The 25059-nt window shown below is 46.9% G+C and overlaps 2 protein-coding genes across 2 annotated transcripts in view; one reads left to right on the top strand and one right to left on the bottom strand.

The window, feature by feature from the left end:
- Positions 1–25059, bottom strand: part of lrp1ab (low density lipoprotein receptor-related protein 1Ab) — a 180346-nt gene that overhangs the window by 47663 nt on the left and 107624 nt on the right. Inside the window, exons 29-47 of the mRNA XM_080764626.1 lie at positions 22856–23083; positions 21677–21851; positions 19032–19126; positions 18224–18373; positions 17805–17945; positions 17066–17194; positions 15895–16026; positions 15437–15571; positions 14943–15072; positions 14647–14773; positions 14015–14166; positions 13542–13666; positions 12438–12812; positions 6474–6663; positions 5888–6092; positions 3417–3609; positions 3181–3306; positions 552–680; positions 54–173 (exon numbers count right to left, since the gene is read on the bottom strand). Of these exons, the coding sequence (XP_080620752.1) occupies positions 54–173; positions 552–680; positions 3181–3306; positions 3417–3609; positions 5888–6092; positions 6474–6663; positions 12438–12812; positions 13542–13666; positions 14015–14166; positions 14647–14773; positions 14943–15072; positions 15437–15571; positions 15895–16026; positions 17066–17194; positions 17805–17945; positions 18224–18373; positions 19032–19126; positions 21677–21851; positions 22856–23083 (3057 nt within the window). The remainder of the gene's footprint in view (positions 1–53; positions 174–551; positions 681–3180; positions 3307–3416; positions 3610–5887; positions 6093–6473; positions 6664–12437; positions 12813–13541; positions 13667–14014; positions 14167–14646; positions 14774–14942; positions 15073–15436; positions 15572–15894; positions 16027–17065; positions 17195–17804; positions 17946–18223; positions 18374–19031; positions 19127–21676; positions 21852–22855; positions 23084–25059) is intronic.
- Positions 9581–10630, top strand: LOC308315941 (galanin receptor type 1; the record flags this gene model as incomplete). The annotated part of the gene is made up of 1 exon (XM_080764218.1): positions 9581–10630. The coding sequence occupies one exon, from the start codon at positions 9581–9583 to the stop codon at positions 10628–10630; it is 1050 nt and encodes a 349-aa protein (XP_080620344.1).

Raw genomic sequence — 25059 nt, 5'->3', positions numbered from 1 at the left:
CACACACACACATGTGCACTATCATAGTGGAATGCAAACAGAGGCTATCTTACTGTTGCAGGGCAGTTCATCCGAGTGGTCTCCACAGTCGTCTGTGCCGTCACACCAGAACTGATGGCCAATGCAGCGGCCGTTGATACAGCGCCTGTAGCCTTTCTTACACAGGCGATTTGCTGTGGAGGAGCAGAAATTGATATTGATTCAAGCTTCAAGGTTACATCTTGTGTACGGCTACAAAATATAATTATTTTCTAACCACAAGAACCCTAGTGTCCCTATTATGGAGTGAACATTTGGTGAAAATTGCCAATCTACAGTCTCACAATGTGGCGTGTTGTAAGCTTGCTTGTATAGATTGCCTATTTTCAGAGAAGATAGAGAGGGGAAAATGGAGGAGTCTTAGAATAGAGCTAGTGTTTAAGTGTTAACGTTCATAGACCCGTTTTCTAGTCATAAGTAGAAGACAACTGTCCTAATTCTCCTACAATACTCCTACCTGTACTGTATAATTGTACTGTACATGCACCCAATAGTCCAGTCCAGAAACTCACCGCAGTAGGACTGCTTCTCGTCAGACTTGTCCTTGCAGTGGGCCATGCCATCACAGGTCAGACTGTAGTTGATGCAGTCACCATTGCCACACTCAAAGTCATCCACACTGCCGCAGGATATGTTCAGAGCTGGCAGAGCACATATGTTTGAAGTTAGTCACATAGCATTTGACCTTTTTTGTTGTTTTTTCTCTGTACGTCTGTCTGTCTGTCTGTCTGTCTGTGTGTGTGTGTGTGTGATCCACGTAACTCGAGAACCGTTCGCCCCACCGACTTCAAATTCGACACACGCGTTCCACACCACCGCAGGGGGTGAATTGGCCGGTGTCGAGTCGGTTGGACCACTGGTTGTCCAGAACCGCCCCACAAAGGCCTCTGCCCAGGCTCTGGACAGGGCCCCTGCCCATGGGTCCATCATATACAGTATGGAGCTGTCCTGTTCTGACATCATTCTGACATCTGCATATACTCCATATTTGGGCATGCCCGACAAACAATTCCATATATGGGCATAAAAGGGACACAGACATAATATCTGGGTTGGGCAAGTAGGCCACGTATAGGCCAGTGCACAACGGGCCCCGCTGTAGTGGCTCCAACGCATAAATATCTGGGTGGGGCATGCATTTCCAACTTGCATCGTTCCAAGTAGGCCAGTGCCCAACAGGCACCGCCGTAGAGGCCCCACGGGTACTGCTCTAGTAGGCTTAAAACTTAAAATGGCACTTTTGTATTTACTTGAACCCCTAGCATTTCTATTTTGGGGAAGACCTCAGCGACAATTAGCCGATCTACAAGCTCGCAACGCTTGGGTGAAATAAGAGAGTTTAAGTTTATTAAGTGGTACAGAATTTGCAGCTCAACAAAAGCTACCTAGTTCATCCTCGTGTATGATAATTTCAGGACAATTTCCCAATAAATTAAAATTAGAGACGTCCCGATACTGTATCGGTATCGTCCCCTTTTGGTCATATCATATCAAATCATATCATATCGATGCCAGTCTAACCACCGATCCGACACAGGGGTAAGGGGTTGACACTATGGCAGTCTAACCACCGATCCGACACAGGGGTAAGGGGTTGACACTATGTCAGTCTAACCACCGATCCGACACAGGGGTAAGGGGTTGACACTATGGCAGTCTAACCACCGATCCGACACAGGGGTAAGGAAGGGGTTGACACTATGCCAGTCTAACCACTGATCCGACACAGGGGTAAGGAAGGGGTTGACACTATGTCAGTCTAACCACCGATCCGACACAGGGGTAAGGGGTTGACACTATGCCAGTCTAACCACCGATCCGACACAGGGGTAAGGGGTTGACACTATGTCAGTCTAACCACCGATCCGACACAGGGGTAAGGGGTGGACACTATGCCAGTCTAACCACCGATCCGACACAGGGGTAAGGGGTTGACACTATGCCAGTCTAACCACCGATCCGACACAGGGGTAAGGGGTTGACACTATGTCAGTCTAACCACCGATCCGACACAGGGGTAAGGGGTGGACACTATGCCAGTCTAACCACCGATCCGACACAGGGGTAAGGGGTTGACACTATGCCAGTCTAACCACCGATCCGACACAGGGGTAAGGGGTTGACACTATGTCAGTCTAACCACCGATCCGACACAGGGGTAAGGGGTGGACACTATACCAGTCTAACCACCGATCCGACACAGGGGTAAGGGGTTGACACTATGGCTGTCTAACCACCGATCCGACACAGGGGTAAGGGGTTGACACTATGGCTGTCTAACCACCGATCCGACACAGGGGTAAGGGGTTGACACTATGGCAGTCTAACCACCGATCCGACACAGGGGTAAGGGGTTGACACTATGCCAGTCTAACCACCGATCCGACACAGGGGTAAGGGGTTGACACTATGCCAGTCTAACCACCGATCCGACACAGGGGTAAGGGGTTGACACTATGCCAGGTAAATAAAATGTTGGGGCATGTGGAGTTTGCTTTCGAGTTGCCCAAACTGCAAGTGCACATTTGAGTGAGTATAGTCTGCTATTAACAACACGAGATAAAATAAGTAATTTTAATTTCTTTATTATTATAAATATTATTCTCTGGTATTCGAAACAAAAAAAAAGTGTATCTGGACATCCTAGTAATTAAAATCACTGCGATATGATTAGTGTGAGTATTTTATCTCGATAAATTATAATAATGATTATCGACATATCCCTAGTCTCTGCACTACGTAAAGTGTATTGAGAAAAAATGGAGATGGAAAGCCACGTCTATGTTATCGGGTCTAGTAATAATAATAATAATAATAATAATACGTCTATGTTATCGGGTGTAGTGGGTCTTGACGTTAGGCATCGAGAGACGAGAGTCACGACATCTAATGAAATCATCGGTGCACAAACGCTCCATTGTCTAATAACGTTTTAGAAGTTGAAAACAACGTCAACGCTACTCAACCTTGAGACAACTTGTTGTGATTTGGCACTGTAATAAAATGTAATTGGAAAACTTAATTGACCTAGTCGAGTAGAACATGACCTTCTTTATTTTAGTCCTGTGGTGACGGAGAACTAAATGCAGAGAGAGAGAGAGAGAGAGAGAGAGACATGCTCTCACTCTCCGTCTCACTCACCGGAGCACGTGTTGTCCTCCAGAAGTCGTCTGTCTCCACGGCAACTGCAGTTGACCCGTCCGTCCGACGTGGGCAGACACAGGTCCTGGCATCCTCCGTTGTTTGTTCGGCAGGGAGAGAACTCGCCTGAAAGCATTGTCGTCACACATGGGAGAGTTAGATGTCAACCACAAAGGCATTTTACTACCTGTATAAAATGTCTTTAGTGCAGACTGCACAGTTAATATAACACTCACAGCTGTTGGTGTCATTAGCCACAGCCACGATCCCCATGGGCTGCTGTGGGATGTCTGCGCGCAGAACCTTCATGTCGCCTCCGGTGTATTTGTCGGCCCGGAGGACGGCCCTCCTCACCCAGTCGGTCCAGAAGATGTAGTCTCCATACACGGCCAGGCCGAACGGATGGACAGGCTCGTTCTTCAGCAACACCTGGAAGCACAGCACACAAAGCACAACGTTAGTATCTCTAATGTCCACTTACAGTACTACATACTGCAGTATGTACTGTATACACTTTATTTGTACAGCACCTTTCATGACATGAAATGCAGCTCAAAGTGCTTTACAAAGAGCAATAAAGAAAAAAGAAAAGCAAAAGCATAAAACATTAAAATAGCAAAAACATAAAAAAGGTAGTGAATAAGGAAAAGCATTGACTACATGAATAACAACTAAATAAATAAAATCAACTAAAAGCAAGTGTGAAGAAATAGGTCTTGGCTGTGCTTTAATTCCTTGAATGCTGTAGACGAGATGACGAGATTGATAATGACACGGACGTTAATATCGGTGCGGCTATAAGAATGCCTCACTATTTTCCATTTTATGGAATCGCTCCGGTTGCTAGGGACGCTTGCTTGCCCCGCCTGCACCGTTTGCTTCTACATATGCATTAGCTGTTTTAGCCATGCCTTTCCACACTGTTTACTTGGAACATACGGCAGTGACGGCACTGTCCGCACTGTCTGGCTCTGCACTTATTAGGTTATTTCTGATTTAGCAGTCATCGCGATAGGAATATTGGTGTTTTCTGGAGACAGGATGGACATTGTCTTAGCTCGCTAGCATTGGCGCTATTGCTGTTAGCGTTCAAGATGGAGACAAACAGGACGGCTTCATAGTAAAAATGACTCTGATCACGTGGCACCCAGTGCTACCTCTTTAGTCCACCAGGTGGCACTCAAAGAGGAATAAAGCTATCTACAGAGGCTGCCTACCTTAGGTGTAATGGGAGTTTATTAATAAAGCTATCTACAGAGGCTGTCTGCCTTAGGTGTAATGGGAGTTTATTAATAAAGCCATCTACAGAGGCTGTCTGCCTTAGGTGTAATGGGAGTTTATTCTTAGGTGTAATGGGAGTTTATTCTTAGGTGTAATGGGAGTTTATTCTTAGGTGTAATGGGAGTTTATTCTTAGGTGTAATGGGAGTTTATTCAAAGCCAGATTGACAGAGGTACCCCAGGGCTCTATACTACTGTAGATCTGCTAATATTTTCTAGTAACAAACGCTTTGCCCCAAAGTAGCTAATTTGCAAGCTTGCGTGTTGAATTACGAAGCGCTGTGAGCTTGTAGATTTGTTTATTTTTTGACAAAATGTTCCCTCCAGATACTAGGGTTCATGCGGTTAAACTTTTGACCAATGAAAAACAGCTGTATTCGTTGCTTAACCCATTCTGACCGGGAACCCGTTTTGGTGTTAGCATTATGTTATGCTTTATCTATTGAAAAACAGCAGATCTACAAGCTCATAGCGCGCCACCGAGTGGCGCGCTACGAGCTTGTAGGTCTGCTATTTTTGAAAAATCGAAGAACGACTGACATTTTTCAGAATCTGATCTCAGGTCAGAATGGGTTCATCAGAACAGCGTGTGTCCAGTGGAAACCTCGTATGAATCTGATCTCAGGTCAGAATGGGTTAACAGATGGCACAGACGGTCGCAATGTCCTGGTTCAACTCTGGCTGTGTTACGTGTCCTTTCCATTGTCTGCACTCAGGGTTCCTGTCTACAAACCCACGTACAGTATACTGTACTGTACACTGAACCCATTTAGATCTGGAAAGACTGTATGTTTGTTACACCCTTCAATCTGGGAAAGCAGCCGTGTCATTTTAGTTGTTACTATTATATCACCACTGTCTGGCAGAAATTGTGTTTTTTCATAAATTAACCCATTCTGACCTGAGATCAGATTCATACGAGGTTTCCACTGGACACACACTGGTCTGATGAACCCATTCTGACCCGAGATCAGATTCTGAAAAATGTCAGTCGTTCTTTGATTTTTCAAAAATAGCAGACCTACAAGCTCGTAGCGCGCCACTCGGTGGCGCGCTATGAGCTTGTAGATCTGCTATTTTTCAATAGCTAAAGCATAACATGATGCTATCACCAAAATGGGTTCCCGTTCAGAATGGGTTAAAGCCTTTCTTCATCATACTGTATAAGGGTGTCACACAAAAGTAGTGAAAATAGCAGGTTTACAAGCACACAACGCATCACGATGTGTGAGGTGTTGTGTGCTTGTAGATCAGCTATTTTCACTATTTTAAATAGCTTTTAAAATAATAATAAATACGTTTTGGACATAATGTTTCCCACCAGTTTTTCCAGAAAACCTTTGTGGGCGTTTTGAAAATCGGCCTGGATAAAAAATAAAAAAATACTGTCGTCGCAAAAAAACAAAACCCTGGAGAGGCCAACTCACGTAACGGCTGCTGCCGTCGTATTCGCAGCGCTCGATCTTGTCCAGCGTAGCGTCAGAGAAGTAGAGCTTCTCGGCGCGGTGGTCTATGGCCAGACCGTTGGGGGTCTTGATGTGGCTGCCAATGATCACCAACACGTTGGCCCCGTTCAGAGAGGCCCTCATGATGCTGGGAGCCTGCTCGTTCCAGTTGGTCCAGAACATGAGGCTGGGAAGGGGAACAGACACGGGGAGAAGAAAATAACGACTTTGCAGTGGGAAGAAGAACTAGAATGTTCTTGGTCTAACGGCAGCTATGGTTGACTAATCCAACATAAATCTGCCGTTCGAAACATAAAAAACAAGAGCTCTGTTGGAAGATGTCCAATGTGTGTGTGTGCGTGTGCGTGTGTGTGTGTGCGTGTGTGTGTGTGTGCGTGTGTGTGTGTGTGTGTGCGTGTGCGTGTGTGTGTGTGTGCGTGCGGGTGTGTTTGTGTGTGTGTGCGTGCGGGTGTGTGTGTTTGTGTGTGTGTGTGCGTGTGCGTGTGCGTGTGCGTGTGCGTGTGCGTGCGGGTGTGTTTGTGTGTGAACATTAAACTTAATGACTCACTCCTGACACTCGTCCAGGACAAAGGCTCTGGGGTGGTCATCGCCAGACATGGTGACCACGTTGTTGCGGTTGTAGGCCACGGAGCGGCTCTGGTCCACGGTGTGGCGGGTGATGGTGGAGGTGGTGTAGCTGGTCCAGTACAGCGTGTCCCAGCCGCGGTGGTACGCCAGGCCCTCCACTGACCCCACACCTGTGGTCACAAGAGGCGAGGGAGGTTTGGCTGTCAGTGCCGTTAATAGATATAATGTATGCTGTATCCAAAACAAAACATACTACTACACGACGGCCGGGCTGTGGTTCTTTTGGTACCTGGCACTGCCGAGCTAGTGCTGGAAGCTCCTAGTGCTGGAAGCTCTTACAGCACTCGGGAAGAACAAATTAGTTTTAAACCAGCGATAAAAATGAGACATGGGCTCTTAGAAGAGCTAACGATGCCCTGTAATGAGGGCCTCTGGGTGAGAATTCAACTCGGATCATTAATTATCGTCAAAGATTAACAAGTTTGCGCGTGGTTACCCTCAGAGAGGCATTTCAAAAAAGGCACTAGGAGATGCTCGAAAGAACCGTGTCTGCTCGCATCAGCTGGAAACGCTGAATCACTGTCAAGAGATTCAAGGTCAAAGAGGAGAGGAGAGGAGAGGAGAGGAAAGAGGGGGGAAGACATGGCAGGCGAGGAGAGTGGGACTGGTACAGTAGCCCAGTACTGAGTGACGGATGGGCGGCCATCGTGCACCCGCTGTTCCTGGAGAGGGCTTTAACCCCTTCTGACCTGAGATCAGATTCATACGAGGTTTCCACTGGATACACACACTGGTCTGATGAACCCATTCTGACCTGAGATCAGATTCTAAAAATGTCAGTCGTTCTTCGATTTAAAAAAAATAGCAGACCTACAAGCTCGTAGCGCGCCACTCGGTGGCGCGCTAAGAGCTTGTAGATCTGCTATTTTTCAATAGCTAAAGCATTACATGATGCTAACACCAAAACGGGTTCCTGGTCAGAATGGGTTAAAGAGTCGATATCATCCTGTCATTTCATGGCTGGATGCCTGCACACACAAATAACAGCTCCCCCGCGGATGCCGCTTATTCACGGTGAGTTCTTGTTCTGGAAAAAAAAGAGGAACCGCCGCGGAAGCAGCTTCAGTCACTTTAGGGAAATGGGTCCAGGGTGAAGAAGTCAGCCGTGGAGCAGACGGAGATAAAAGTGGACAGCCTCCTTGCACCTCCACCCCCATAGTAGCAGTCGTATACAGCTACTAATCACACAGATGTCCTCCGTTGCCCCTTCAGGCTCCATTTCCAGGCCTCCTCAGACTCCTATTTTTATGTGCGGTGGCTCCATGACACGCAGCATCACGGAGAGGTCACTGAACAATCGTCCTCATGTGTTCTCTCAAGGTTTCCATCCATCTGTTTTTCGTCACACCAGAGACCAGGTTTATGACCACAATTGCTCCCGCAATAAAAAGCCTGTGCACTCCAATACAGCTGTTTGCTCGTTGTCTAAAGTCAATAACATGCCTTTTATTGTAGAGGGGGTGGAGGGAGGCCTGCAATCAACGTTTATGTACCTAAAGGCCACTTTAGCGGTGAATACGGAATAACAAAAACACATAAAGTCACAGTTGTGTCTTCCGATACCAGATATGAAAGCTATAAACCCCCGTGGCACGATACAGCACAAGAAACTCTGTAGTTGTTATTGCTAATATTCCTAGGCAGTACATAATTGCACACGTTTCTCGTTGCGTCTCACAACGAGATGAAGGTTAGTGTAGAGGCAGTTTAAATGACCATTCCTCCCATTGTTTAAAAGTTAAGATGACATAAAGTACAGTAGAGTGATAGGTAGGTTCAAGGCAGCATAGAGATCAGCTGAAACACCCTCCTCCCCTCCCCCAGAACTCACTACCTGCTTGCTGTGCAAACAGCGGATGAACGCTGCCTAGAAGACTGTTACACAAGAGCAGTTTGTCGCCAACAGATGAGAGAGTAACACGGCGTTCACTCACCTGAATGCTATACAAACCAACAACAACTTATTTTATTTCCCCAGTCACTCCTGCATTGGATTTTTCCCATTCACTTTTATGTACTACCAAGCTACTCTCTCAGCATCCCTCTGCCAGCCAGCGGATCATCGCAGGGATTACAAGCCTCTGAAGAGCTTCTTAACCCATTCTGAACGGGAACCCGTTTTGGTGTTAGCATCATGTTATGCTTTAGCTATTGAAAAATAGCAGATCTACAAGCTCATAGCGCGCCACTCGGTGGCGCGCTATGAGCTTGTAGATCTGCTATTTTTGGAAAAATCGAAGAGCGACTGACATTCTTAGAATCTGATCTCAGGTCAGAATGGGTACATCAGACCAGTGTGTGTCCAGTGGAAACCTCGTATGAATCTGATCTCAGGTCAGAATGGGTTAATGGACAGCGAGCCGCCTGCCACTGTGACCACTTAGCATCAAGTAGCATTGACAGCTTAACGTCTCACTGGTGGGTGACTGACCGACGGGATGAATTTGTCTTCTGTTGCTTGGTTTCCGACAAATCGATACGAGCACCCGAACTGCCCGTGTCTCTACGGATTCAATGAAACCGCCCATCTTGGAATCTTATATCGGATATAATCGGATATGCCGTTTCAAGACAACACACGCCCAAGGTTTAAAGAACAACATTGTAAATATCACATTTCCAAATACTTCTGAGTTTAATTGGGACATTTTTTGGGGGAAAAAATAACTTTTTTTTCCTTCCTTCAGTCTAATTTTAGCCAGGTCATGATGGTATGTATTTTAGTTGGGGATTTTTCTGCCACTCGACTCAGAAAAACAACAACCAAAAATATGTTGGAATACAGATGCATGATTGTCTTTTCCAGAATGGGTACAAATTATAGACATCAGTCCCGGCGGACCGGAGTGATTTTGGCTGCTTGTCTGGCCGCTGCCAGTTGCCGCGTCGACATTGCTCGTGAGTAACACAGTGTGAAAGCGCTGCATCGACCAGAGACGGACTGCAAATACACTGCTGCCATGTCAATCATCAAATGGCCGTTAGACCGCTAAGGAAGGTCCTTTAATTATGAACGCATTGGAGAATATGGATGCGAACTTGCAGGGGAACAAGAGCACTGGCCGTGGCACGGTGCCCGTCCACGGAACAAACGAGAGCCTGGTGAATGTGCTGGTGCCCGCCCTGGACGCTCTCATCCTGCTGACCGGCCTGCTGGGACACTCTCTGGTCATCACCATCCTGACCGGTCGGAGGAGGAGGAGAAACGGACAGCCTCCCCACGGCACCAACACACTGCTGCTGGCTCTGAGCGCTGCGGACATGCTCCTCCTGCTCTGCCTGCCCTTCCACACCTCCGCCATCGCCCTGGGCTACTGGCCCTTCGGCGGCTTCCTGTGCAAGGCCATCAGCTTCCTGGGCGTGGCCTGCTCGGCGGCCTCCGTCTTCACGCTGGCGGCGCTGGCGGTGACACGCTACCTGACGGTGGTGCACCCCACCTGGGCGTATCGCTCGCGCATGCACCGGCGCGTCAAGCTGACCGTGGCCCTGCTGTGGGTGCCCGCCGCGGCCCTGGCGGCACCCCAGTTCGCCATCCGCACGGTGAGCGCGCCGTCCAGCGCCATTTACTGCTACGCCTTCCTGTCCAGCTTCAGCCAGCTCGTCTACAGCATCGCCCTCTTCCTGTTCGCCTTCGCCATACCGCTGGGCGTCATCGTGCTGATGTACGCCAAGATCTACTGCTTCCTGCAGGGCGCACGGCTGCTGGGCAGCGCGCCGCAGCTGGAGCGCTACCAGAGCCAGGTCACCCACACCTCGGCTCTCCTGGTCCTGGTCTTCACCCTCCTCTGGCTGCCCTCCTACGCCCTCATGTTCTCCTTCATCGGAAAAACCATGGCGGGCACCTCGGTTTACCGTCCCTACGCCATCCTGGCCAGGTTGTTCTCCTGCTCGGCGACGGTGGTCAACCCCCTGCTCTACGTGTTCATGTCCCAGAAGTTCCGACGGGATTTATGGCACCTGGGGCGGGAACGCTGGGCGTGGTGCAAGGACTGCCTGATTGGCTGCCCCAGTGTTTTGGGCAGGGACATTGTACAGCCTTTTGAACTGGACACAACTTCGGACAGAGGGCAAAACTGACCCTGGAGCAACTAGTCCCATGCTAACTCGATACTATACACTATACTAAACTGACCCTGGAGCAGCTAGTCCCATGCTCACTACTATACACTATACTAAACTGACCCTGGAGCAGCTAGTCCCATGCTCACTCTATACTATACAGTATACACTATACTAAACTGACCCTGGAGCAGCTAGTCCCATGCTCACTCTCTGCTAGAACTATACACTATACTAAACTGACCCTGGAGCAGCTAGTCCCATGCTCACTATATACTACTATACACTATAGTATAGTGTATAGAGTGAGCATGGGACTAGCTGCTCCAGGGTCAGTTTAGTATAGTGACTATACTAAACTGACCCATGCTCACTCTCTGCTAGAACTATACACTGTCTTTGTGTGATAAAGTCCTCTTTCCAATGAGATGGAACACTGGCTAAAGAGAAGCCAGTGAACCAGAATAACTATAACTGAACCCTAATCTCAATGTTACCATCAATAAACAAATCAAGCCCATGTACTTTCCTTGTTTCCCCTGTTCATTCCCACCACAAATCCAATGTATTGTGTTCCCTGTTGTTGCCTCCATCTTCCTCGTTGTTCTGGGCCAGGGCTTTTAAATGCAGTTCTTATCAGGGCGGTATTCAATCTCTGCTGTTCAATCATTAAGGAGAATGAGATTTAAAAGCCTCTTCAGAATAGAAACAACTTAGAAAATGCTTTAAGGGCCCGTGCGTGCGTGCGTGTGTGTGTGTGCTTGTTTGCTTCTAGACGAGAGGCTCCAGCTGTGTGGTGGTCATAGTGGTTCATTCGGGGACCTGTGTGTTGTTGGACCTCTGTGCTGAATGGCTGTTTACAGTGCAGACCACAATTATTAATGGGGACAATGAAAAGATGGCAGCCGTACCCAGCCCAGCTGAGCTACAGCTGGACAGAGAGTGTAGAGAGAAACAGAAGCAGACCATTTAGATTAGGGAGTGACTGTTTATCATTCTCTGGGAAGTCTACTTGAGTTAAAGTGACGTACACACAGGCTCATTTCGTTATCATCCCCCCCAGGGAACTCTGTCAGAAATTGCTCAATATACCGCTGGATAGCAGTGGGCGTGGTTTTCTGGTTCCACTGAAAAATCGGCCATTCTTTTTTTTCCCATAGATTTACAAAAATATTAATATCAGTTATTTGAAGCCTAGAATCAAGCCATCCAGCATCATGGTGATTCATGACTATAAGACCTTTGATTCTGTGAATTTTTTTTATTGAATATTTTATTGTATGATGTAATAATTTTAATAAACACCCTTTGTTTAGCAGATTTAATTGTATTTTAATTGTAAGATCCTGGATGTCTTGATTCCAAGCTTGAAATAATGTATACACCGGTACATATCTTTGTAAATCTCTATGGGAAAATGAATGTCAGTGGAACCACGGCCACTGCTATGCCCCATTGACCCCGAATGACACGCGATGAGGTCTTAATTAGCTGAGTGCCGTACGTGGGGGGACAGAGCTTTCGCCTTTGCTGCCCCAACCCTGTGGAATGCCCTCCCTAAGGCACTCAGAGATGCCCCCACCCTTCAAACCTTCAAATCCACCCTCAAAACCCACCTCTTCAAAATTGCCTTCCCTAGCTAACCCTTTTTCACTGTCTTTTAATGTTCTTTAGCTTTTAGTGTTATTTTCCCTTTTTCTATCAAAGTTGTTTTTAATTTGTTGTTACCTCTGTAAAGCCCCCCCATGTAAAGCGTCTTTGGGTACTCAGAAAAGCGCTATATAAGTTTGAGATATTATTATTATTATTATTAATCAATACTCACTGTCCACCACGATCTTGCGGTCCGTCCCGTCGTCGTTGATCTGCTGGATGTTGCCAAAGTGGATGTCGCTGAAGAAGATGCGGTTGGCTCCCTTCCCCCCGCCGCCGTGGTAGTCGAAGCTGAGCGCGATGACGTTCTTCATGTGGTCGGGGTCCTCGAAGGGCTTGATGGGCGCGTTCAGGTTGGTCTCGTCCGACAGGTGGATGCTCTTCAGGATGGTGCGCTCCGAGTACAGCAGGTAGCCGTCGTAGTCGCGGCAGCCGCGGTTGTCCTCGGCCAGCATGCCGTGGGCGCAGGCGCAGGTGCGCTCCGCGCCGCCGCGGTACAGGCACAGCTGCTCGCAGCCGCCGTTGTTGTCCTTGCAGACGTTGGTGCCTGAGGGGAAGAAGACGTGTCACGCTCTGCTTAAAGGACCGCATGTTGTTAACCCACTTAGACCTGAGAACCTGAAAAACCCTATGTTTCTATGTCAGTCGTTCTTAACCCATTCTGACCTGAGATCAGATTCATACGAGGTTTCCACTGGACACACACTGCTGGTCTGATTAACCCATTCTGACCTGAGATCAGATTCTAAAAATGTCAGTCGTTCTTCGATTTTTCAAAAAATAGCAGACCTACAAGCTCGTAGCGCGCCAGTCGGTGGCGCGCTATGAGCTTGTAGATCTGCTATTTTTCCAATAGCTAAAGCATAACATGATGCTAACACCAAAATGGGTTCCCGTTCAGAATGGGTTAAACATTTTCATGTCAAGGACCGCCAAAAATATGTAATTGGCCGCCGACCGCCATCTGAAAATATGTTGTACCAGGGACCCCCCCCCCCACCCAAGAAGCAAATATTTGAGTTAAAAACGTTTGCTCTGAAAGAATATTCAAAGATTTGCGCCACATTTTCACAATTAAAAAGGAATAGCAGATCTACAAGCTTATGCTAAAAACACCAAAAGGGGTTCCCGTCCTGAATGGGTTAAGAGAACGAGAACAATGTGTTGAACAATGTGTTTCTGTTCATTCCCGGGGTTGATGGCTAACTTGGGTGGCGGTGGGGAAAGTCTTAAATGTGTTATTGTGTGTGCGTGTGTGTTCTCAGCCGTCTGCTACCTTGCTGTCTGGCTCTGTTGAAAACCTTGATGTCTTTCAGCTGTACACCGATGCCGGTCCTGAGCTGGACCGAATCTGTGGCGTTGTCTTTGTTGCCTCTCTTGATGGAGCCATTGGCATGAGTCCTGGGGGACAACACAAACATCACATTGAATGTTAATTTAACACAAGAGTCAAATACATTCATGCATTTCAGGTAGTAGTAACCCAGATGTCTATACTAGCCCCCCTTTTTTCCCCTCTAGTTTCCCCCTCTACACACAATATATCTTTGCCGAAAATAATACAAGCTCCAAACGTGTGGCATTGTGACGTGTTGTGAACTTGTAAAGTGGATATTTTCGCTGAACGTTTGCCCCAGAATAGGGCAGCTAGGTTTGAAGTGTTGAGGACGGATGTATAGCTGGATGGCTGCTCAAAGGTTGGTGGAGCAAATTAAAGCATGAATAGATTAAGCTGGACAGAGGACTGACCGGTCACTCCAGTAGATGTACTCCTCAAAGACGGACACGGCGAACATGTCCATGTTGTTGTTGTTCAGAACCAGCTCCCTGTTCTCTCCCGTCTCCAGGTTGATGCGCTCGATTTTGTCCGTCCTGGCATCGCACCAGTACAGAAGACCCTCCTGGATGGGAACACCACCACATACACAACACAATCAGTACAGAAGACCCTCCTGGATGGGAACACCACACAATCAGTTTGGGTTGAAAAAATACATACAAAAATGAAGCGACAAAGAATAAATCTCTCGATATACAGAAGAACATCATGTATTTGTTTGTTTTGCATTTGGTTGTTTTCCCTGCAGCTTTATTTTAAAAGGTTTTTATTGTTTGCATTATGCAAAAGAACCTTTTTTGATCCGCCAGGGGAAATCAGGTGCCAAAGTCGTCAGTTAAGAACAGATTACAGATTACAAGGAATCTGTTTAAAATTAACTAACTAAACTAAAAACAAAACTAATCATCCCTCAATCTCATAATCACTTGGCTAATTTTACTTTTCAATTATGAATAAATAGACATATAAAATGATTAGCCGATGGGTTCCCGAAGCTGACAAACAAGGTGTGACAAGCTGGTATTGGCCGCGGTCCCCAGACCTCATAGTCGATGGAGATGCCATTGGGCCAGCTGATGCTGTTGTTGACCATGACCAGTCTCTGGGATCCATCCAGACGAGAGCGCTCGATCCGGGGGTACTGACCCCACTCAGTCCAGAACAGATACCTGGGCACAAGAACAGAACCATGGATTAAAGCCGTGGTTCTCGACATGTTCAGGCTGTGAACGCCCAAAAATCCTGCCACACTAATAGACAGCGCAACACCCCATCCTTTGTCCGTCTTAAGCACTTGGAATTGTAGGTGTCGAGGCATTACATTTTAGTTTGACTTACCCTTTCACTGGGTGAACAGTGATGGCACGTGGCTTGTCCAGACCCTGGGAAATGACCACATAGCGGAAGGAGCCATTCAGCCTGGCCACCTCGATCACGTCAAAGCCCTGGTCAGTCCAGTATATATTCCCTAGGAAGATTGAACGTTGCTCGTTGAGGTGAGAGATGCTTTGTCTTGACACACATTAGCAGTTGGACAGTCTATATAGGATTTAAAACATTAATGTTTTAAGCTGGCTATTCAAAAATAGCAGATATACAAGCTCACAACAGAGCTTGTACACCTGCTATTTTTGAAGAATCTTGAAAGTGCGATTCATCGGAGGAACCTACAATGATTTAGAAGGGATTTGTAGAATCGACCTCAGAATGGTTTAACTAAATGGCTACATCCAGGAAAATGTTTACACACTACAGATAAATGAACACTCAGGGTTTTACTCTATATACAGTAGGTATTATATTTTGTGTTCTGCTGGGTTCTCAGTTCTCACCTGCTATCCAGTCGACGGTGATGCCCTCCACTCTTCCGATGCCGTTGGTGACCACGTCCTCCCTCCAGGTCTGGTCTCTCTTGGCCCTGCTGATGGTGCTCAGGCCCATGTCCACCCAGTAGATGGTGTCATTGTCTGGAGGACGAGGGGGACAGAGGGACAGGGACACATTAGAGGTGTACTAACAACAAAGTAAATATATCCACTTTTATTAGTTTTTCCTACATTTAAAAATTAAATATCATATTTCAAAAGAAATAAAGCATCACAACTTTTCATCAATTAAAAACAATTCCAACATTGAAAGTATTTCATGAATATAAAAAAAAAATCTAACTAAAAGAATACAAAAGAAAATCGCAAAATGTCAAATTTCTCTGTCGGGCTTGAGCTAAACATTTGGGAGCTGTAAAAACCCCACTCCAGAAGCAGACAAATCACATTAGTGTTTAACTCACCAGCATGGAAGTCGATGCCAACAGCCAGAGAGGTGCCAGAGACCGGCACCAGGGCGTCAGACTTGTCTGCAGGGTCCAGTGGGATTCCTCTGATGCCCTCGTGGACAGAGTAAAGCAGGAAAGAGCCCATACCTTCAAAGACACAAATAGTAGAACAGATTGTGTATTCAGCTTTCTGCTTCCAGTCACACATTGAATCCATCGCCAAATCGACCTTTTTACCACCTAAAAAAAAACCCCACTGCGGCCCATGCTCTCAGATTCAATTCACCCATACCTTCATCACCGCTTGTCTTGACTATGGCAACGGAGTCTGGTTCCCAGTAAAGCCCTGGACAGACTCCAGTATGTGCAAAAAACTCAGCTGCCTGCCAGGGTTCTCGTCCACACCAACCCTGGCAGGACATCACCCCCCCCACCCTTATCCACCTGCACTGGCTCCGCACCACATACGTACACCTCCTTCTCCTCTCCGACAAATCTCTCTGTGCCCTTGTTTCTGATCTCTCTGCAGTCTACGGCCCAGCATCCAAACTTTTGGTGACAGAGCCTTCAGTATGGCAGCCCCTCCCCCCTAATGGAACTCTCTCCTGACAAGAGATTTAATGCCTCAATGCTGGACACTTTGCCAGCTGATGCCTTTGATCTTTTAGTTTAGTTTTCTTTATTTTGGTCTATAAACAAAGCATCCTTGGGTTTCTTGAAAGACACTATATAAAGCTACGTCATTATTCTTATTAGTGTGATTGCCCAAAGGGCAATTTGCAACTTTTCTAGTTATCATAGTTATAATTATTGTATCTTCTTTTTATGTACTGTATGTTTGTTTGTTTGTTTGTTTGTCATGTTTATTTCGAATATGCCAATATACAGAAACAATTCCTTGCATTTCACCAGGAAAAACTAAAAAAAATTAGTAACAAAAAACAAAAAATAGCAAGAAAAATAAATAAAAGGAAAATAAATAATAAATAAATAAATCTAAGCATATCCGAAAAGGAGTGAGAAGAAGTAAAAACGTATAAACTCCCACCCCTCTATAACTGAAATTACTCGCTGGATACTATGTAACTATGTGTGGATGACGGATCATTGCGTACCTTCACAGGACTGCTGTCCAGTCTTAAGGCTGTATCCAGCAGTACACATACAGGCTCTGATCATTGCGTACCTTCACAGGACTGCTGTCCAGTCTTAAGGCTGTATCCAGCAGTACACATACAGGCTCTGGTGGTGGGCGACGTGGGCAGACACAGCTGGGAACAGTCTCCATTGTTGTTACTGCACAGGTTAATGCTCGCTGGGAAAACAAATGGAAGAGCATTATCAGAGAGGGATCAGTTGGAAACCAGACCTGGCTTAAATAATGTTAACAAATTAAGAGTGTGAACATTATTGCAAATGTTTTCTTAGCTTTGTGGCTTTGTGTTCAAGCAGCACCAGATGGAAGTATTAGTTAAACTCATTATTACGCCTTTTCTCTCTGTAAAATAATTACTATTACTTATGCTGCTACGTACGATGTATTATACACAATATGTAACCATAAAGATCACTTTGAACTTGAACCTCAGATATGAAACTGATCGCAGAAATGAAAAAGGTATAGTCAATTGATTCAACTGATTTTACAATTAATTCATATTATTTTCCTCTTACACATACATTGTGTTGTTTTATGTTTTTTTATAATGTTTTTTTTTGCGGCTTTCACCTTTATTATATATATATATATATATATATATATATATATATATATATATATATATATATATTATAGAGGGACAGACAATAGGCTGACAGGAAATGGGGGAGAGATGGGAGAGTGACATGCAGTAAGGGCCGTCGGGATTATGAACCCAGGCCTGAAAGAAGCCATAATAAAATACCAAATCATCAAGTTGTCTTACCTTTCTGCACCTCCTCGTCGTATATTCTCATGTGCATCATGGGAGAGGTGTTGTTGCGCAGCACCTTCCAGTTCCCCCCGTCCTTCTTATCACAGGTTCCTATCTGGTCAGTTCCCTGGTCTGCCCACCACAGCTTGTCACCTATAGACACATGAACATGACGTTACATCCGTTTACTGCTACATGGTCATGGGCAATGTTGTTGTTTGTAGGATTATGTATAATGTGATTCCTGCTCAAGGACACTTCGACACCAACTCTGGGGGAGCCCGGGATCGAACTGGGAACCTCAAGGTTCCCATCCGGCCACTCTACCCCCTGAGCCACTGCCACCCCGACTAGATTTAGCTAAGAACAAAATGAACAGACAAGAAAAATATCACATGGAAAATGAAGACACCTCAAGAAAGCGTCCTTACCCATGATGGCCAATGCGGTCGCCTTGGTGAGTTTGCCCTTAACCCCATCCAGGGTCTCCAGGCCAGACCCGTCCAGCTTACAGCGGACGATGGTGCCGTTTCCTGAGCTGATCCAATACAGTTGCTCATTGTCAAAGTCAATAGACAGGCCTGTGTGGAGATAAGGAATATCATTAGTTTTCATAATACCCCGTCTCTCTTATCTACACTTTCTCACGCCAATTTTAGCACTCTGAGCGCTAATTAGCTTACTCTGAGCCTCTGTGTGATGCAGTAATACATTACACACTAAACAAAAATGGTGCTGAATATACAGTAGCTAACAAGCGATTCTTAGGCTCAAAATCATAGGGGAACCTCTTTTGGCGCTACAAGGGTATAACAAGCACCTTTGTCAAATGGTGCTAAATATATAAGCATTATATATACTTCCACAATTAGAGATGCCTTCAATAGTGGTTCTCAAAGTGAGGCGGGGACCCCCGAGGATCCATGAGTGGGGTGAAGGCATTTCATACTTACAAATTTATAAAAGTTTTGAAGAGCTGTGAATAGTTTTGAAAACATTTAACGCTAAAATGTATACATACTGTAATGATTTTCGGGGTCTTTGACATGAAAAATGTGTTGAGAACCAGCCTGAAAAGGCTGAGTAGGAACCACTGTTACTGTATATATACTTATATAGCACCATCATCAACCACCCCAACGAATGGATGAAGAAAACCACCCTTCTTGCTCAATCAGCGTTATTATCCAGTGATCAGCGATCGGTTTGTTTGCATAGAGTTGAGAGTGAGACACTCACCCACTGGTCCGCGCTGATTGGTGAAGAGCAAGGTGCGGTTCCCGCCGTCCATGTTGGCCATGCTGATGTTGTCTCCATCCGTCCAGTAGAGCTTCCTGGATGGACACACACACACACACACACACACACACACACACACACACGGTATGATGAGAGATAAGACACACAAGAGGATGGATTGTGGGGTGAGAGCTGATAACATCTCCTGGCGGTGTTCCATATCTGTGTTGAGCCCTCATATAGATAGCACTTCACATTATTTGATGTGTGTGAGTGTAAACAGCACGCTAGCTCTGCCCTGACCCGTCTCAGCTGCTGTGTAAGCAAAATAAAGTGCATCATAAAGGCAGTTGATATCTGGAATAGATTGTTGTGGTGATGACATATTTTTTTTGCAGGCTATAACCCCCAGAAGTGGCTTCCGCCCATGAGCAGATTTCCAAGGGATTTTCTTTTTTTTCTCCTTTTAATTAAGAAAATGTGCTCCATAGCAAAACAAACGCTGATGATATTCCACCTTTTTGCTCAAACACGTGCAAACCACACGTGCGAATAATACGAGTAAAAAAACAACAACACGCTTACAGTAAGTTGTTTGATTGTCTTCCAGCTCAGCAAAGACTTTGACATTTGGGTCTAACCACAGACATTATTTTGTGCATTACACAGTCCAAATCCTCTTAAATCTGAGAGCACAAAAGGAACAAATGTTTTTGTTCTACGGACGAATACCCCTTTGGCATTATTATTCGCTTTTTATTATTTTATTTGTTATTTATCTTAATTAAGGATTTATTGTTTTGTTTTGCATATTCTGTTTCCGTATGTTATTCGTGTGCTTTTATTGTGCTTTTAATTTTGTATTTTTATAATAAGAAAAAGAAAAAAAAACTGCATTGACCATCTAGCAAGGGAGCCCACTGCAAAGTCACCGCTGGGGCCTATTCCCTATTGTATGCGGACAACCATGCAGCAGCGCTCACCCCAGCAGAGGGAGCAGCACCATAACACTCACCCCAGCAGAGGGAGCAGCACCATAACACTCACCCCAGCAGAGGGAGCAGCACCATAACACTCACCCCAGCAGAGGGAGCAGCACCATAACACTCACCCCAGCAGAGAGTGCAGCACCATAACACTCACCCCAGCAGAGGGAGCAGCACCATAACACTCACCCCATCAGAGTGCAGCACCATAACACTCACCCCATCAGAGTGCAGCACCATAACACTCACCCCATCAGAGAGTGCAGCACCATAACACTCACCCCAGCAGAGGGAGCAGCACCATAACACTCACCCCAGCAGAGGGAGCAGCACCATAACACTCACCCCAGCAGCGGGTGCGGCACCATAACACTCACCCCAGCAGAGAGTGCAGCACCATAACACTCACCCCAGCAGAGGGAGCAGCACCATAACACTCACCCCAGCAGAGAGTGCAGCACCATAACACTCACCCCAGCAGAGGGTGAGGCACCATAACACTCACCCCAGCAGAGAGTGCAGCACCATAACACTCACCCCATCAGAGAGTGCAGCACCATAACACTCACCCCAGCAGAGGGAGCAGCACCATAACACTCACCCCAGCAGAGGGAGCAGCACCATAACACTCACCCCAGCAGAGGGAGCAGCACCATAACACTCACCCCAGCAGAGGGAGCAGCACCATAACACTCACCCCAGCAGAGGGAGCAGCACCATAACACTCACCCCAGCAGAGGGAGCAGCACCATAACACTCACCCCAGCAGAGAGTGCAGCACCATAACACTCACCCCAGCAGCGGGTGCAGCACCAGACAGTGTTTTAACACTCACCCCAGCAGCGGGTGCAGCACCAGACAGTGTTCTAACACTCACCCCAGCAGAGGGAGCAGCACCAGACAGTGTTCTAACACTCACCCCAGCAGCGGGTGCAGCACCAGACAGTGTTCTAACACTCACCCCAGCAGCGGGTGCAGCACCATAACACTCACCCCAGCAGCGGGTGCAGCACCAGACAGTGTTCTAACACTCACCCCAGCAGCGGGTGCAGCACCATAACACTCACCCCAGCAGCGGGTGCAGCACCATAACACTCACCCCAGCAGCGGGTGCAGCACCAGACAGTGTTCTAACACTCACCCCAGCAGCGGGTGCAGCACCATAACACTCACCCCAGCAGCAGGTGCAGCACCAGACAGTGTTCTAACACTCACCCCAGCAGCGGGTGCAGCACCATAACACTCACCCCAGCAGTGGGTGCAGCACCATAACACTCACCCCAGCAGCGGGTGCAGCACCAGACAGTGTTCTAACACTCACCCCAGCAGAGGGAGCAGCACCATAACACTCACCCCAGCAGCGGGTGCAGCACCAGACAGTGTTCTAACACTCACCCCAGCAGCGGGTGCAGCACCAGACAGTGTTCTAACACTCACCCCAGCAGAGGGAGCAGCACCAGACAGTGTTCTAACACTCACCCCAGCAGCGGGTGCAGCACCAGACAGTGTTCTAACACTCACCCCAGCAGAGAGTGCAGCACCATAACACTCACCCCAGCAGCGGGTGCAGCACCATAACACTCACCCCAGCAGCGGGTGCAGCACCATAACACTCACCCCAGCAGCGGGTGCAGCACCAGACAGTGTTCTAACACTCACCCCAGCAGCGGGTGCAGCACCAGACAGTGGGGTTTATCCAGACCCTGGATGACGGCGTTCTTGAAGGAGCCGTCCAGTCTGGCCACGTTGATCTGCTTCCTGTTGGCGTCGTAGCTGGTCCAGAAGAGGTTTCTGGACACCCAGTCCACTGCCAGGCCGTGAGCGTTGGGGAGGTCTGTGGAGAAGCGTGGCCCCACGACGGGAAAGGATTTATTTAGGGTAGACACTAGACACTAGACATTAGTACTGTAACAGCAGTATCTTTCACTTCCCAATGTCTATAAGTTTTGGCACGTTACTATCACAGGCATGGTGGGAGTGAACCTATACGCAGTACTCAGCAGAGAATAATAATAATAATATGTATAACTTGTTGTACAGCACTTTGTGACCATGTCTAGAAAGGTGCTATATAAATAATCTACACAAAAAAGCAAGGGAAACCAATCAAATCAACGCTCGAGGGGTACTATGATAGGAGCCAACCAATCAAATCAACGCTCGAGGGGTACTATGATAGGAGCCAACCAATCAAATCAACGCTCGAGGGGTACTATGATAGGAGCCAACCAATCACATCAACTCCTCAATCCGTTCTCTAGATTACATTATAGCTCTATGCCTGCAGTGCAGAGTACACCTTTGTGATGTCACTGATCACATGACCTAGTTCTAGACCTCCAGTTCTAGGCTAAACAGAAGGGGGGGGGGTTGTGTATTCTCTTTTGAGTATATTTTGATGCCAATATCATTCTATTTATCTACTTTTTATTGGGTTTTTAAAAAAAAATCCCCCTCCCATGTAGGGTCCTTGTTCATGTCAACATATACATTTGTTAATACATAGGGATAGGCACCCCTCATTTCCCTCCCGTCCACCCACTCTTATTAACCCATTTAGGCCTGAGGCAGATTCTAAAAACGCCTCTAAATCCTAACCAAAGTTTCTGATTTTTTTTTAAATGTATATAGCAGCATAATTTTCTTTTTACATTTTTGAATACTGTACATACTGTAGAGAACCCCAAAATGGGTTCCCGGCCTGAAGTGATAAAACACCAAAAGGGGTTGTAAATTGTAGGTTCCCGCCCAGAATACAAAATGTACTGTAAGTAACTTCTCCCATCAGTGAACTTCTGAAGAGAAGATATCCCTCATTGTTGTGGTTGTTCTTCCTACCAGCAGACACCACGGTCTCCACGCCGGTGCCGTTGATGAAGGCCCTCTTGATGGTCTGCGTGCGAACGTCCGACCAGTAGATGCGGTGCTCCACGGCGTCATAGTCCACCACCGTCACGTTGTCGATGTCGGGCACGGTGAAGGAGATGATGTAGTTGTAGTACGGGTTGTCGATGTCCACGCCGCGGATCTCGATCTGCCGCGCGTACAGGAGGAACTTGCGTGACTCTGACCAGAGGGAAGGAGAGGGACGGAGACCAGAGGGAAGGAGAGGGACGGAGACCAGAGGGAAGGAGAGGGACGGAGACCAGATGGAAGGAGAGGGACGGAGACCAGAGGGAAGGAGAGGGACGGAGACCAGAGGGAAGGAGAGGGACGGAGACCAGATGGAAGGAGAGGGACGGAGACCAGAGGGAAGGAGAGGGACGGAGACCAGAGGGAAGGAAGGAGAGGGACGGAGACCAGAGGGAAGGAGAGGGACGGAGACCAGAGGGAAGGAGAGGGACGGAGACCAGAGGGAAGGAAGAGGGACGGAGACCAGAGGGAAGGAGAGGGACGGAGACCAAGAAAAAAAAGTTCAAATTGACGACTAATTGTCACACAAATAGCGAAATTGCGATTTAAAGATATAATTGTGTTTCCGGCATTGTACCCTGGAACATATGAATGAGAATTAAAATCGTTTGCTCTGTAATCAAAACTTGCACCGGGCAGATAGGACAAATGAACTTACAATTACAGACATATTCAATAATGTAATACTTATTTATAAAAATAGCGGAAATACGTAGCTGATATGTTTCTGCTTGCTTTACGATTAGGACGATGATGCAAAAATAATTGCACGATTGTAATAATTGTGACAGGCCTAAGAGTGAGAAAAAACAAAACTTTGCACGTATCTACATTTTTTAGATAGACGTTTTGTAGCGAACACAGCAGGCGGGCAATGGACTCGATTATTCCCAGTACTGACTCACTGCCCAGCACCTTCTAATGGACGTGCGTGTGACTGACTACACTTTTCCACCAACATCTAAACACTGAGAACGGCGATGTCAGTGTTCCAGATCGTGTCTGATTCCAAACACTAATCTCTCCTGCTGAGTGAGTCATTGCTGAGAGCCTGGTGATGGCGCTAAGCACAGAGGAGACAGTCTGTTCCACGGAGCCAATAAGAGTTGATTTGAACGGTGGACATGACCCAGTTTTTTGAGAGAGACCCAGTTAGGCTGTGCACGTATTCCTTGCAATTGCCCCGGTTAATGGGAAATGCATTGGAGGCCCTCGACACCAATTATCCTCAAATCTACACTTGCCTAAACAAAGGATGGACTGCCAAAATGACCAATTAACTAGAAAGGTGCTGCACTTAGTGGAATGCATATCTCAACCAGGCCGGGAAGTCAATATTTGGACAAGTCTATGACATCAATTCTCTATGATTTATCTATTCTATGACCTCTGACTCCATATTTGGTTTCAGCTCGATGCAGCGGCCACTGAACTCCATTATAATATTTTATTTTTTATTAAATCAAACGACCATTGACATGGCTGCTACATGACGTCACGAGGGAGGTCCTGTTTTTTGGGGGGTATAAGAGTAGACTTGGCTGGGGCACGGTGGCACAGTCGGTAGTTCTGTTGCCTGTTGCCTCACAGCTAGAAGGTCCTGGGTTCGCTTCCCGCTGGGGGCGTGTTCTCTCCTCCGCGTCGTCAGTGCCCATACCCGTAATCCTGGCCTCTAAACTACCTCCCCCTGGCCAGAAGGAACTGGTCAGAATAACGTGTTCCCCTCCATGTGTCATGTCCGGCCTGGGGAAACTCTCCCCCGTCAGGTGAAAAGAAGAAGCTTGGACTCCTCATGCATAGAAGGAAGCATGAGGTCAGTCCGCTGGCCCTCCAGGTTGGCAGAGGAAGTGTAGCGCCCAGGATTACATTAGATAATAGACACTGGGTAAAAAAAAATGGGTTGCAAAATCATGGGATAAAAATGATATACTGTATAAAAAAAGGGGAAAAAAGAGTAGACTTGGCTGCCACATGATGTCATTTCATGTGTGTTTGCACACACAGAGCATGAAGCGTGATATGCACATGTGCGCACCCACACCTACTGTGCCCATGTACACCCACAGACTAAACCGCAATCCCAAATCTATCCCTTTCAAACCACATCGTCCAAGTACAGCAATGAACGA

This window comes from Protomyctophum bolini (genome assembly GCF_963924005.1).
Source record: "Protomyctophum bolini genome assembly, chromosome: 5".
Lineage (NCBI taxonomy): Eukaryota > Metazoa > Chordata > Actinopteri > Myctophiformes > Myctophidae > Protomyctophum > Protomyctophum bolini.
This window is presented reverse-complemented; position numbering and strand designations above follow the sequence as displayed.